Source organism: Clarias gariepinus, chromosome 27, assembly GCF_024256425.1.
Source record: "Clarias gariepinus isolate MV-2021 ecotype Netherlands chromosome 27, CGAR_prim_01v2, whole genome shotgun sequence".
In the NCBI taxonomy this organism is placed as follows: Eukaryota; Metazoa; Chordata; class Actinopteri; order Siluriformes; family Clariidae; genus Clarias; species Clarias gariepinus.
Window position 1 is genome coordinate 7,385,501 of NC_071126.1, and position 15,179 is coordinate 7,400,679.

At 36.5% G+C, this 15,179-nt stretch overlaps 1 protein-coding gene across 1 annotated transcript; it reads right to left on the minus strand.

The window, feature by feature from the left end:
• Positions 1-26: 26 nt before the first annotated feature.
• ppp2r5ea (protein phosphatase 2, regulatory subunit B', epsilon isoform a) lies at positions 27-12,540 on the minus strand. The gene is made up of 14 exons (XM_053489066.1): positions 12,008-12,540; positions 6,422-6,573; positions 5,055-5,251; positions 4,818-4,919; positions 4,583-4,675; positions 4,219-4,349; positions 4,034-4,093; positions 3,816-3,924; positions 2,796-2,849; positions 2,664-2,714; positions 2,274-2,393; positions 2,022-2,149; positions 1,606-1,707; positions 27-1,509 (listed from the first exon to the last, which is right to left on the minus strand). Exons 2-14 carry the CDS (start codon positions 6,567-6,569, stop codon positions 1,407-1,409), a joined length of 1,398 nt encoding a protein of 465 aa, XP_053345041.1. The 5' UTR covers positions 6,570-6,573; positions 12,008-12,540; the 3' UTR covers positions 27-1,406.
• Between the last annotated feature and the right edge of the window lie 2,639 nt (positions 12,541-15,179).

The following is a 15,179-nucleotide window of genomic DNA, read 5'->3' on the forward strand; positions in this document are numbered from 1 at the left end:
GTGGGGGGGAAAAAACAGATAAAATGTTTATCACAAAAACAGGTTTATTTAACGTCTCTGTATTTTTTTTAAAATAATTAAGATTTATTCTGTTCATCAAACGCTTTCTTTTAAGTTTTAACAAACATATTGGGGCCATCCAAAAAAAGAAAGAAATCACACAAGATTGATGAAAGGAACAGAGGCCCACAGACAGATCAATAAAAAATACATCTTCCTTACATGTAAAATCCACACCCATGATTTTAATTTGAAATAAAACAGAATAAAATAAAAACAAGAATAGTGAGTCCTGTGAACACAACAAAAACTCTAACTCCAAGTGCTTTAGTCCTAACCCACTATAGTGGATGGCATTTCTGATGAGGAATAAGACTGGATCAGCATTTAGAAATACACCACATATGCAGGCTTTCATTCCACTCACTCCTTTAAAAATATTCTAGCTTAATCCACATTATTTTAAGAGCATCCAACCATATTTAAGTCCAAAGACAAGAGCAGGAGATGTCTGAGTTGCCTAAGGCTAAGAGTCCAGGTTAATATGCTAAAACAAATCAGCTTTTCAAGTACACTGAATGAAGCTCTGAACACTGCGGTACAAGACAGGAATGCAATGTCTTCGATAGTGTCCAAAGAAAAAAAAATTACTTTCCATGTTGTTTCTTAAATTCTTCGTAAGCAGTGAACAGCCAGAATGAAATTCAACAGGTTTGAAATTCTCAATGAAATACTTCAGCGAGATGACGATGAGCGCTGTAGCAGACTATTCATCGATGGTACCAGTGCAGGACAAGACACTTGACAGCTTTAATAGCCTGAAAAAACAAGGCAGGCGAATAAAGGAGATTTCATTTCACAACTGATTTTGCCTCATCTTTATACTGTGTGTAAAGTTTCTAGAATCTGGTACAGTGGTCACACCTTCCAGGACACAGTAATAATGTAAGATCAGGCCTCTCTCTGAGGATTAAAAAAAAAAAAGGTAGACAGACACGGGACAAAACCTTATGAAGGCTTCAAAATTTCATGAAATAATGGACTCAGACCCGTTGCATTATGAAGAGTCTTTGAGAACACACTCTAAAGGGACATTGGGGGTGGGGTGTTGAAGGGGGACTTCGGTTCTCAGGCTCTAGATACATCCCTTAATGTGGTTAATTATTTTAATTGGCAAGGAGTGTATATAAACTCCTTCCCTTCCCCAAGGTAAGCTAACCTTGTCCTTTTTTGGGGGGGTGTATCATTGTCAAAGGAAATAAAGTGGAAAGGGGTTTGTACAGTGCTGGTGTTGGGGGATAGATAAACAAATGCCGGAGTGTACAGTAAAGTAAGTAGCACAAGGAACATGGAGATGTGGCGTCCCTGTGGCAGAACATTGGTTGGAGATGAAGCTACGTCCATGTTTAGGTGGGAATGATGCCGTCACTATTCTGAACTCCTCGCCTCAGCTCCAGCTCTTCCAGCTTCCTCCACAAGTCCTCACGATCCTTCTCCTTCTTCTTTTCCCTAAGACATAAAAACAAAAGTAAGCCCAGAGAGATATTGATTTCTTAATTCCAGTCATTTACTTTAATTATAAACAAGGCGCTCTATGCCTCTCACCTCTGACGTTCTGATTTGTAAGTTGCAGCAAGTTCATCAAACAGTGCGCTGTTCATCTCCATGAATGCTTTCAGCACATTATAGATTAAAGCAGATATCGCTCTAGTGAAGAAAGAGTGAAAATTTTATTTGAAAAGCTAGCATTGTCATGATAAATAATGACAAAAAAATACAGCATAATTAAGAAAAAAAAAGCAACAATACCAGTATTAAAACTGCATTATACCTTACAACAACACAAAATGCAGGATGGATTGGACTGCATTATACACAAATCATATCAGGGAGTTAATGTGGAATGTAAAGTATCTGTTCCTTAAGTCATAAGTTTATAAGTATAAAATATGCTCTGTTAAATGCTAAACATCCATCCATCAATGAACTGCAGGCTGAGAGTTAATTCTGACTAAACTTACGGGTTCCAGTGCTCTTTGGAGATCCTGTAGAGACTAGCAAACATGATGGGTAGGATGACACTGGAGTTCTCCTCTATCAGGCTCATGATGTACTCATTGTTCCAGTAATACAGGGCTCGTTCAGCCACCTGCCATGAACAAGTAAAGAAAGACATTTACTTCCTTTGTAAAATTGCACCGATTTTGTGCAGTTCAAAGACATTTGGCTAAAATTTACATACTAAATCATGCGAGAGTTCATATGATGCAGACCTGAAAGTGAGGACTGGATACACATCTGGAAATCTGCTTAAACAGTAGCTCCTGGATCTTGACAAACTGTGTGGGCTCAATCACATCTAAGATCTCCTCCAGCTCACCGAGGAACATAACCTAGAGAGGTCATAAAACAGAGTGGGCATTTCCAGATAATCTGCATGCACAACCTTGTAGCTACTCAGCACACTTGTCCTTGTCTTTAGCTGACATTTTGTAATTATCCAAGTGCACATTTCTTTACAGTTAGTATAAAATTAGAATTTTTTTTTTTATAAGTTAAAAAGTTGTTAAAAACTAGGTAATGTTGATATTCCGACATCAAGTAAAAGACATATTTGGTCAACTAACAATCGCTCAGGGATTTAAAATAAAAAATGTATTTACCTCTTTCTGACTGCAGGTTTTTGGCCAGAACTTCAACAATCCTCTTATCACCTAAAAAGTTCAAAGTCAAATAAGACACTGAGGGGACAAACATTAAAGAGATAGAAGAGGTGTAAGCAGGACATCACTTACAGGTTCTGTTAGCGTGGGATCTTTCTCTAGGAATTGCACAATACAGTAGGCCAGCTGCAAAAAGAAAAACAGAAAAGTCTTTAAGTGCACATGTATGCTTAGTTGACAACAGCAGCAGTAAGGAGTTCATACAATCCTTACTCTGGTACATGTTTTCTCATGGGAATATATACATAGATCATGCACTCATTTACTTAAGTCAGGGGGTCCTGAATTAAAATTTAAGAAGATGTGAGGATCATCATGTGTGGTCAATAAAATTTTCTTTGAGTCAAGGTCCAAATTTCATGTCCCTGTTAGGAATTAGATCTCTATATATGCATTCATTGTAAGTCTACAAAAATAAGCTAATTAAATTTTCCATAGCATTTCAATAATATTGTCAATTTTCAGTTACTGTTAAATATTCAGTTAAATATATGTTAAATATAATCTTTAATCAAACTTTAGTGAATTTTCATTTGCACGATGCTGGGCTGTAAATAAATGTGAAGGGACTCTGGTTGCTTTAACATTACTGTCATTTCTGTTTCCTGCACACACACTGTCTATACACGGTAAACTATTGGGATGATTGGCTCTGTTGAGTAACGTGTATAGCTACGCCCACCTCAAGGGAAAGATGATAAATTACTTATTTATTAATTTAAAAAAATGCTAGATTATTGGTATGTTAATTATTCTCATCAGGGTTCAGATAGAATTGTCAATCGGTCTGGATCTGGACCCCAGTTCACCATTTAGTGATGCCTCAATTTCAACTCTTTTGATGAAATCTGCTTAGATACAGCTACTAAACAATCTCCCTAATAACACAAAAATAAAAATACTCAATTCTGTTTTTGACACAATGTGCTGAGATATTATTTCCTGCCACATTCATCAGATCAGTAGCTTCGAGTGTCCTTCAATTATCAGTGTGAAATAAAGTGTAAAGTATTACAAGCATGAACAAACATGAACAGACCGACAAAAAACTTAACTGTAAAACAGCCAAAGCAGGCACAGGGCCCAGAATACCTGTGCATGGAAGAGGGACAGACTTCTTGCTGAATGTAGAGGCAGTAAAACTTTTACCAGGAACTGTTTATGTTCAGCTTTCAGAGGAAGTGCAAAACCATTGATGATACTACAAAGCAAAATAAATATTATCATGGATGAATTTAATTACAAAATGACAAATGTACCGATATAAGATAAACCGATATAAAAGTATAAAAATATAGCCAGACACAGACCTTCCCAAGATCTCCAACAGCTCAGCCACTCCATTGAAGTGCTCGGTTTCATAAACAAACCTTCTCATAACAGAGAAGAGAGACAATAAAGCAGAGCAGATGATGTCAGAAATGCAATATTACATTAATTATTATCTGAGCTCATGCAATTATTTTAAAAAGTAATCCAATTTTACTTTTCTTACCCTAGAAAAATGTTGTTGATCTGTTTGCGAATGAAGGCCCTAAGACCAAGGAACTTGCCATAAATTCTGTGCAGGACAGTCTTCAGGCAGTCCCTCTCACGAGGGTCTTCACTGTCAAACAGCTCCAGAAGCTAAGAACAAACAGAGTGAGGAAAAGACAGAGGCACTCAATCAACAGGCAGAGGTTTATTGTGGACATACAAACACATATTGAAAGGGCAATACACAAACGTGTACTTACTTACGTATTACAAAAACCCAGCTTAGCAAAGTACTTAATAATTGATCTGCCATATTTAGAACCTTTATTTTTTTTTGCGCTCAACAAAAAAAAAAAAAAAACAATATATACTACATAACATACCTGTAACACAAATTTCTGGTCAATGTATTTTTTGGCAATGCTGGGCTGAAATTCCTGACTCTCCAAAAACCGAATAAAGAACTCATAGACAAGCTGGAGAGAGAGACAAGAATTGGGTAGTACCGTCAACCAAGGTTCAATCTTAGAATACAACAAAATAGCACAAGACGACCAGAGATACCATGATGCCTTTTTAAGTAAATTAAGTGTGAAAGAAAGTTTTTCTTGGTTCTACCTGCAAGTGGGGCCATGAGGCTTCCAACGTGGGCTCATCCTCCTCTGGGTCAAACTCATTGCTCTCACTAGGAGGAAGGGTCCGAAAGATGTTACAGGACACCTAATGGAAATACAGAGAGAGAGAACAAAAGGAAACCATGTGGCAATAATGCAGCTTGATGATAACCTTGTTTATGATTTGACTACTAAATGTCAAGTTAAGACAACCACTGATTAATATGACTGTAGCACCAACCATTTTGACAACCTCTGGATAAGTCAGTTCAGTGAGGTAACCTCGGCTAAGTGTGACATAGTCCACTAGCTCATTTAATGTAGAGCGCTTGTACTCCTTCATCTTAAGGTCAGACAGTGTGTCAATGAAGTCAAACAGAGTACAGCACTGCTGCACCTTCTTTAGAAACAACTCTGGCTGTTCTTGGGCCGACACATCTAGAGGGAGAGATAAAATAAAAAGAGAATAATAACAGAACTATGCACATTGTGTCTCCGTGCATGCATTTCAGAGGATTGTAAAGAAATGGGCATCTTTTTCTCTTTGATGTGTTATGAGTGAAACCAACTCCTTAACCACCAAAACACTTCTTCTTTGTCAGACTTTTCATTTGTTTAGTTTTTTAACCAAAACTGAACTGAAACGAGACAATTGACAGAAACTTCTTGTTCTCCAGTTATACCATAAAGCTAAAATGGTGTCGACACCTGACCATCACATGCACATGTGATTGTTGAACATCCCAGTCCAAAACTGTAGGAATTATGACATAGTTTGTCCCATCTTTTCCAGCTATGACATACTTCACACATCTGAGAAGGCTTTGCACTAGATTTTGGGATGTGGCAGTGGAGATTAATTACGGCATTAATAAGGTTGATTATACTGATTACACTCAAATAAGGATGGGGTTCCCTTTCAGTCTGGTTCCTCTCAAGGTTTTTTCCTATTGCCGTCTCTTCCTTGCCACTGTCCCCCCTGGCTTCCTCATCAGGGACAACCTGATCATTGTTATTTAGACATATTTTCTTACATTAATCAAAATCAGAATTTTCTTTTTAATTCTGTAAAGCTGTTTTCGATGATCACTGCTAAAAGTGCTTTGTAAATTAAACTGAATTTAATTCAGTTAAATATGTTAAATATGTCCTACAATATATTGTAAAACATATTTGAATGTCCTAAAAATATCAGGAGAACCAAAATATAAATTTCTGACTTTAACTAAAGTATTATATAGTATAGATTTAAAACTAATTTCACCCCTGCTTAAAACTACATAAATATGACTAACGTGCATGGAGTAAAGTCTTGTCTCATGCAGATTAGGCCTTGCCTAGAATAAAATTTCATTGTTTTCGCCACTTATTCGTATAGGATGCGCTGCACATTTTAGTGTTTTGCCTGCTTTACCACACCAACTTCAGTTAAGTAAAGGCTGTTTATTTTTTGATGAGTTAAGCCATGTGTATTGGGAGCTGAGAAAGCACTAAAATGTGCAGGTCAGTAGTCCTCCAGGACCGAAGTTGAGAACGCTTGCTCTAAACGTGTCTGATGTAGATTTGGTCTTTTGAATGACTGATATCTAATCATGGTGGGTTTGATACCTTTCAGTAGTGGCAGCTGCACTAGCTCGATCGGTTTGTCCTGAGATCTGAACTGAGATGAGCTCTGTGATCGCTTCTGCTTATTTTTCCGGACTGACTTCCTGGAGAAGCCGTCCACCTTGTCTACGGACGGGGGTGCTGAAGACATAGCCCTGAAACACATGAAAAAAACAAATGGTCAGAATTATAAGCAGCCTACTAACATACATATATATATATATATATATATTTTTTTTTTTTTTTTTTTTTTAACAGATTTTTTTTTTGTAAGAAATATTATCAGAATTAAATTTGAACAAAAACCTTAGTAGTGGCCATTTCTGTATAATTGAGACAAGGGCAGAAAAACTAGCTCTGAGGTAAAACAGAGTGCTGCTGTCCATGTAGAAAACAGCAAACAATACAATGCCCACATGACTGGAATGCACAGGTCAGTGAAATACAACACAGCAGGTTAAGGACCGGGTGTCGTGATTAGCCTGATGAAGTTGGACAGATGAAGGGCAGATGAGGTAGCAGCTTGCTGGTCTTCCCTCTAACTGTCAGTGCTTATATAACAGCTCAGCACACATCCTCACAGGCCTAGTGGGGATTAAAGTGGTCTAGCCTGACAGGAAGTTTTCATGCTTTAGCTCATTCCTCACCGTCACAGACACAGGCACAAGAAGAGGAGAAAGGAAATCCACACTGCCACATGGTTCACACACTGTAATGCATCATTACTGGATTACGCCAAAGATCTACTTTTAATACAAGCAATGACCCTTAACCAAACTGAAAATGTTCACGACAAAGGTTAACCTATTATCTACATACTATCATGCTGCACCTGACAACACTTTACTGGCATTAACTAAACGTATGATGGTTTATAATCATATAGTTTCATTATCTTATTTCTATATAGAAATATCTAATTCCTACACTAGGCAATGGCAAACAGAGACACGGTCAAAAAGCATACAAAACCTTGCTTAAAAGCAAGCATGGATTTAAAGATTTTAGTCTAGGAAATATTTAACACTTTACTAGACGCTGGAGAAGGCCAAAAGAAAACGGTTAAGTAAGACTACATGCGGCAAAAATAGGTCCTGGATTCGATCCATGCAGTAAAACTGAGAATCAACAGCACCGGCTTTTATTATGTTTAATTAAAATATGCATGATATAACAGATCACAAGAAACAAACACTTACAATGGCTACCTGCTTATAAGGGAAAAAAGTCTGTAAATTATCATACAATACTGTGTAAAGGTCTTCAGTATCCCATCACAAAATTTACAAAGAAAAAGTTACAGAAAAAATATTTGCATGCGAGAAAAAGACAGCATATTATATAAGTGACCAGTCTTTAGACAAAAGAAAGCAGGCTGCTGGGTTTTGCATGAAAAAAGTAGCAGGTGCAACAGTGAAAGTCCTTAAAAGAACTGTGGGTGGTTCTGCAGGATGCTCAGAAAAAAAAACTTAGTAGCTAATTTTCTTATAAAGCTGTACAAAGTATTACCTGATAATAATGGGTCCTCAAAGAGTGGTCACAACAAATACTGACTTTCTTTTATGAATCACTGTTTACTGGGCTTAATAGTTAGCTTAAAATCCGAGTCTTTTGCACAATACTCTAGGTCTACTTGTCCTAAAATTTGTGCACTATCATAGCAAGCAGTCTTTCCTATCTACGGATAATAATGCTAGTTGAAGCACAAAGCATTAAATGAAGGTTTGTTTCCTTGGGTATTAGATAGTTTACTAGTTCTACAACTAAGAAAAACACAACGCCAACTGTCTTTGATGTCAAAAAGTCATAAATATTAATTTGATGTCAAAAAGTCAAATATTAAATGAAGACCAAAAGAGCAAAAATAATACCATCATCAACCCATTTCTTTTATTCTCTGATCTGTATCAACCTCCAAATTCTGCATTCAATTTACTGTTTTATGCACTACACAATAGTACACAGCATAAACTTGCCATTAAATCAGCCATAAAAAATGGACTTTAGATAAAGCCTCAACCAGGGAAGTTCTCCATACCCATTTGATAACCAATAAAAATCAGGATAGGACATTAAGAATTATTTTCACACATGAATGTCCACCACACTGCACACTGTAATCAAAGCAAAATTCAGCTAAATTAGAAACATTAGTCTGAAAGTAGCAAGATAAACATGAGCCAAAAAATCTATTCTTCTTGGGTAAAAGTTGAACAACCAACTTGATATGATTATACAATTCAAATATACGACACCAGTAATATAACTGGTGAATGTAGGTTTGGTGACAGTGATCATTAAATGTCCAAGGAGTCCAACGAGTAGACTAGAATTTACTGCTATAAATAGTTAAAGGAAGAGTTTCACAAGCGCCAAGAGTGCAATTCTGATTTCGATCCACATGAACTAGTGTTAAAAAAAAAAAGAAAAAAAAAAAGGAGATTCATGAAGCACAAACTACTGTATGTTGCTTGTTTTCGAGCAAATGGGTATATAATTGCAGAATTCATAAGAATTCATTATTTTTAAGAGCAATTTAAACTAAAGTGATATCATTTAACATTTTTCTCAGGCCTTCAGTCAATGCTTTGGAGCGGGTATTGCAGTCATTCAGGCCAGTGTATAATGTGACTTTCAAAAATACATGTATTTCCTCTGCCTTCTGGCCACATGAAAACAGGTTTTGGATCAGGTTGCTTTGTTAGTTACATGCCCTAAAGGACAAAAAAATTACTAAATTCATGTCACTCCTCAAAACTACAAATATAATTGCAGGCATTCACAGCTAGTATGAAGCACTATTGCCACCTAATCAGTTGGCATGCTTCGTGAGAAGTATCAAATCATGTTTTCAAGTGTTAGCTTTGAAAACTACATTTTTGAAAAATATTCATAAATATGTGGACGATGCCTCTGGTTTCCATACTGATCTGCGATCATCTTAAGAACTGTCAGCGTAATACTATAAATCTAATTACATATATAAAGCAAAAGCTAATTATAAAACAGAATGAAATCACAAAGACACCAAGCTGCAGCTCCAGGGTGCCGATCTCTGTTACCGGGCACTCACTCTTTCACTAACATGCTGGGTAAACTAGCACAATTTGTTGCTGTGCTAAATGTGAGAATGTGGCTATGGCTAAAGGGCAGAAGACTAGTCTTTCTAAATTAAAGCTGCCCAATGTACAGTTAATCTTTTTTTTTTTCAGGAGAAACAAATAGTAAACATTTTACTACAAGATGTAGTATATCTGCTTTTTAATTAAATACATTTGGCACAACAATGGCTTCACACATTTCCACTGACTAAATTTCATTTAAAAATTAAACACATTTGATGAAAAAGGGCAAAGCACAAAAAGAAACAGTACACAATACCTTACACTGAACTATGCCGATGGTCTCATGATATAACTTGTCATGCCTTAAAAGTTTTGATTCCTAATTACTTGTTTGCGGCAATGTGGGATTTATTTTATGTTCTTATTTATTTATTTTATGAGCTATTTTGGCCAAGCGTTTTTTAATTATACAAACTAACAACTTGAAAATATGACGCATGCAAGTTACAGGCATGTGAAGCACTCTTCTCAGATGATGATCACACCATTAGGAGAATTATGAAGTGCAGGGTTGTGCCATCAAAATTCAAATAAACACATGACTATTGTTTATTTTAAATCAATTAACCAAACAAAAATTATGTACATGTAAGATCATGTTTCTAAAAAAATATATTAAAAAAAAAGCCACAGTGATTAAAGTCAGCAGTTTTCCTAGCCTACAGCAATGTAACAGCACATTCTCACACTCAGCTTCATAGAAATGGCAAGATATCTTGCACAGGCATATTATAATGAATATAAAAGACTGTCATATTGATTGTGCATTTAGGTTATTATTTCTTTGCCCTTATATGCATGGTCAGACCATCACTGTTTGTTGTTTGGGTCTTTTCACAAAAAAAAATCTTGTCATTTCACAATAATCTTGGTCGTTGCAGTATTCTGTTTCACCAAGCACTGCAGATTTGTCCTCAACTTCAGTATCTGACATTTCTAACAGTTTATACCGCGTTTCTTATTTTCTCTGTATGGGGTAATTAAAAAGCAAGGTATGATAATAAAACCTACATGCGACTACTACAGCATATCCCTCCACCGCAGCTCAGAAGGAAGCTCATGTCCAACAACAAAAAGAAGCTAATACATCTTAGACAATTTCTGCACAGGGCATTAGCCGTGTATTTTGTTCTTTATTTTCCTGTATAGTTAAGTTTCACGAAAGAAAAAAATTTATAAGGGTCAGTGTAGAGAATGTTATAATGACTTGTTTTCATGTACACTTGGGGACATTAATATTGCTATGAGACCAACTTGATTGAACTTAAAAAATTCAGAAACAAAAACAAACAAAACTTGATTTTCTTTTCATTTTTTTTTTTACTTCTCCTAAAATGCTTTCCCAAAAAGAAAGATGTAGACAAGGTAAGGTTTAACCTTCCAGACCCAGTATATGGTCCATTTTTTATTTCATGATTCAGGCAGTGTTTAATATCTGCCCGAGTGTCACTGATTTTTTCAACATGAGGTGACATCTGCAAAGAAATTCACAGATGTGTATCCGGATGGGACTAAAATTATCAGAAGACTGTTAAGTTTGAGCGGAAACAGTACGTAACTTGGCCAGTAATGTTTTTAGATGAAAACAGAGAAAATTACTGACCAGGCCGATCAAGAGAAAAAGAAAATCACAGAGTGGCATCTGTAAAATAGGAAATTTTTCCCCCAGGAGGCCTATTTAAATGAGGACTATGAGACAGCCATAAAATATGAATGCTCTTAACTGTGGTAGAAATAACATTGTATTAGAGTTAGTCATTCATTTAAATTATGTTAAAAGTGCTCTGTAGTAGCGATTGACAATTAAGAAAATATTTGGACATAAATGTTTATTGTTTATGATTTCAATCAATTACAGTTCCCAATAAGAATGCATTACCAAATTATCAGAGGCTTACAAATCAAACGTATTGACTGATATCAGGTTCAAATGTATCACATGGCCAGAAAAAAAGCTTTATAATGGGTAAGATTAGGTCTCTCTGTTTAAATTCCTCAACAGGTCCATGACCTGCAAAACATCAGATAAGGTGCAGGACAGCATTCTGAGCATTTTACACAAACTCTATGTACTTTTTACAGTTTGTGACCTAAACTTAAACTTACACTGCATTACGGTACACTCTAAAATCACCAAAGCAGTTTTTTGAGCCCTTTTGTGCGACACACTGTAAGGTGACATGCAAATCCCAGCGCCACGCAATGCACTTTACATTAAGTCATTCAGTTTTTTACTAGTTCAAAGCCTGCAGTCATTCGTAGCTCTTTGGTAAAAATACTGAGCTCAATGTGACAGTTCTATGCAGACTGGGATGAATTTGCTGCTTGCTTCAGAATGACACCCGATTCAGAGTTATGACTGGAAGGCTCTAGACAGCCAGGTTAGCCAGTACACCTTATCACATTTTCCACACTGAATGTTAAACCTCAAACAACGTTAGAGATTTAAAAGATCCATATTTACCTCAGTGAGCTTTTTTCAATCCTGCTGGCTTGGACAGAAGCGTGTCAATGGTGCTGTTGCTAGCGCTGCTGTGCCGTGAATGCACTACTAGCTTCACCTTACAGGACTAGCACGCTATATAAAAAATTAGATACTAGTAAATATCCACGGAGCACACACGCGATAACCGCCGTGCAAATGCTGTGATTAAGAGGTAAAGCGCCAGGGTTTGCGCTAATTGAGGAGCTAGCTACCAGTCAACCTGAGCGTGTCTCAGCATAGCTAGCGAGAAAGCTAGCCCGCTTGTATAAGCTAATCCCTCCGCTACCGTCCCAGCGACATTCGGCAGCGGTCCTCCCTGCGCGAGCTAACGTCAACGGAATAAACTAACCGGCTACATCTCCCACTGTTCCAACGTTATAGCCGGTATACGCTTCTAATAATTATTATTATTATTACTACTACTAACGGTCACAATTTTTTTCTTATAACAGCTATTGGTTTACAAACCAAAATGCTAACAAGCTACCGTCCGAAGTTTTTTCCCTGCCTCAAAACAGAACACGGCAACAAACTTGATTTTTTTTTTTTTTTTTTTAATAAACTGAAAACCTAACGATATGATTGGTTATGTTAGACAACATTCGTGCAGTGATTGGTCTAAAAAACTGCCAATCTTTTTGTTCCTGAACAGACACGCCCTTAAAGGTAAAATATCCCTGACGTAGGAGAGTCATCAAGTTAGGATGTATGTTTGTGTCTAAACGAAGCAGAGCGGAGCAGAAATACCCGGATGCTGAGGAATGTCAAAGCGCTGAGGAGATTTATAATAATAATAATAACGATATTATACATTTATTTTTAAGAATTGCAACAATTTATAAAACATTTAAAAAAACAAGCAAATGTCAGGGGCGATGTATGAAGTATTAATTAATAATTCATTCATTAATAAATACAAAGAAATGAGAAAAAAAGTATGTAAATAAAATAAAATACCCGGATGCGGAGGACTGTTAGAAACATTCAAACATACACGAACACACACATACACCTTGTACAGACCGCACGGTGGTGTAGTGCTTAGCACTGCTTTCAGCCTGGTTCTATTCCCATCTCCCTGTGTTTGCATGTTCTATGGAGTTTGCATGTTCTCCCTGTGCTTGGTGGGTTTCCTCCGGGTACTCCGGTTTCCTCACACAGTCTAAAGACATGCAGATTAGGCTAACTGACAGTTCCAAATTGCCAGAAGTGTGTGAATGAGTGTATGTGTGTGTGAGAGACCTTAAATGGATTGTACGCTGTCTCATGCTACTCTGAATACAGGATAAAACGGTAAAAAAAAAAAAAAAATTATATATATAAAAGCACAAACATAAAATTGTTCAGGGTCGCAGGGGGGCCTGGAGCCTATCCCAAGAGGCTTAGGGCACGAGGCAGGGTACACCCTGGACAAGGTGCCAATCCATCGCAGAAAAGTATACAAATAAAATAAAATCATAAAAATGCATTAGCCTATATTATTTAATTAACAGTTTTTTGAAACATTTGTTTTGGAGCATTTAGAAATATTTCGAAATTGTGGTGTTGTAATAGAAATAACACCACAAGGTGGCGTTGTTATTTCTATTATTATTATTATTATTATTATTAATAATATTTAAATTATTATTTTTTTATTGTCATCATCATTCAGTTTAATTCATATAATTTATATAATATAATTTATTTATATAGCACTTTTAACCATGGTCATTGTCACAAAGCAACTTTACAGAATCAAAAGAAAATATGGAAATTATTTTAAAAACTGAGAAGATATACAGTGGTGTTCAAAATAATAGCAGTGTGTTGAAAAAAATGAGTAAAGATCCATATCCATATGATAACTTTTAATTTTAATCACATACATGCATTGGACACCCTGCAGGTTCTATTCTGAATCACAACATGAAGAAAAATGTGCTAAATGTATTATTAGTTTAATTTAAAAGAAGAAAAACAAATATTAGCCTGTTCAAAAAAATAGCAGTACCATCTGCAGTTCATCTTTATAAAGTGATGCATTAACCATTTAACAAAAATGCTTGAAGTTTAATCTTTCTTGTGCATCTTTGAACTAATATTTAGTTAGTATACCCATGGTTTCTGAAAACTGCTTCACATCTGTGACAATTGTACTTAATGCCACAATTCCTCTGCATTTCTTGGTTTTGCCTCAGAAACAGCATTTTTAATGTCAGGCCACAACTTTTCTATTGGACCAAGGTCTGGGGATTGGGCTGGCCACTGCATGACGTCAATCTTGTTGGTCTGGAACCAAGATGCTGCTCGCTTACTGCTGTGTTTGAGGTCGTTGTCTTGTAGCTTCACTGTCTTCACAGTTACTGTGGCTTGAATTCAGTGTTTGGGGGTCGCCTGACAAACTGTCTGCGACCCCTCGACCCAAAAAGAATGATCTTGCTTTTATCAGTTCAAAACATATTGCACCATTTCTCTTTAGGCCAGTCAATGTGTTCTTTGGCAAACTGTAACCTCTTCAGCACGTCTTTTTTTTTCAACAATGGGACTTTGCGGGAGCTTCTTGCTGATAGCTTGACTTCACATAGCCATCTTCTAATAGTTACAGTACTAACAGGTAACTTTAGATGTTCTTTGAGTCAATTTTGTTTTCCATTCGAATGTTAGCACTTTTTTGTATGTTTTCCCGTCTCTAATCAACTTTTGAATCAAAAGACACTGTTCTTCTGAACAATGTCTGGACAACCCATTTTACTGATTTTCAGAGACAAATGCACAGGACAACCTTTTCTGCATTTATCCTTAAATAAGGGGAACTTGTTTGACACCTGTTTTTCACAGAATAATTTACAGTCACAAGTCACCAGAAGTCATCATCATCATCATCCATTAGATTTATATGTTTCTAAATTTGCAGAACAAACCATTCAAAATTTAGGGATATCTCCACTGCAGGAATTTGTGTTCATTGAGCCACAGGAGCATGAGTGAGGTGAGGCACTGATGATGTCTGAGGAGACCTGGGTGCAGTCAGCATTCCAGGTGATCTCAAATATTCCTTATGGGATTAGGGTTAGGGCTCTTTGCAGGACAGTTCTTCCACTCCAATCTGGGCAAACCATGTCTTCTTAGATCTTAAGTTACGAACTGTGCACTGCAAGTAACTGACCTA

What these genes read in the sequence shown, in the direction of transcription:
- ppp2r5ea (XM_053489066.1), bottom strand. Translation starts at nt 6,569, where the DNA reads ATGTCTTCAGCACCCCCGTCCGTAGACAAGGTGGACGGCTTCTCCAGG. An exon ending in GCAGCTGCCACTACTGAAAG is followed by an intron (nt 5,252 to 6,421) that starts GTATCAAACCCA and finishes CTCTCCCTCTAG; the next exon opens with ATGTGTCGGCCCAAGAACAG. An exon ending in CCTCATGGCCCCACTTGCAG is followed by an intron (nt 4,676 to 4,817) that starts GTAGAACCAAGA and finishes CTCTCTCTCCAG; the next exon opens with CTTGTCTATGAGTTCTTTAT.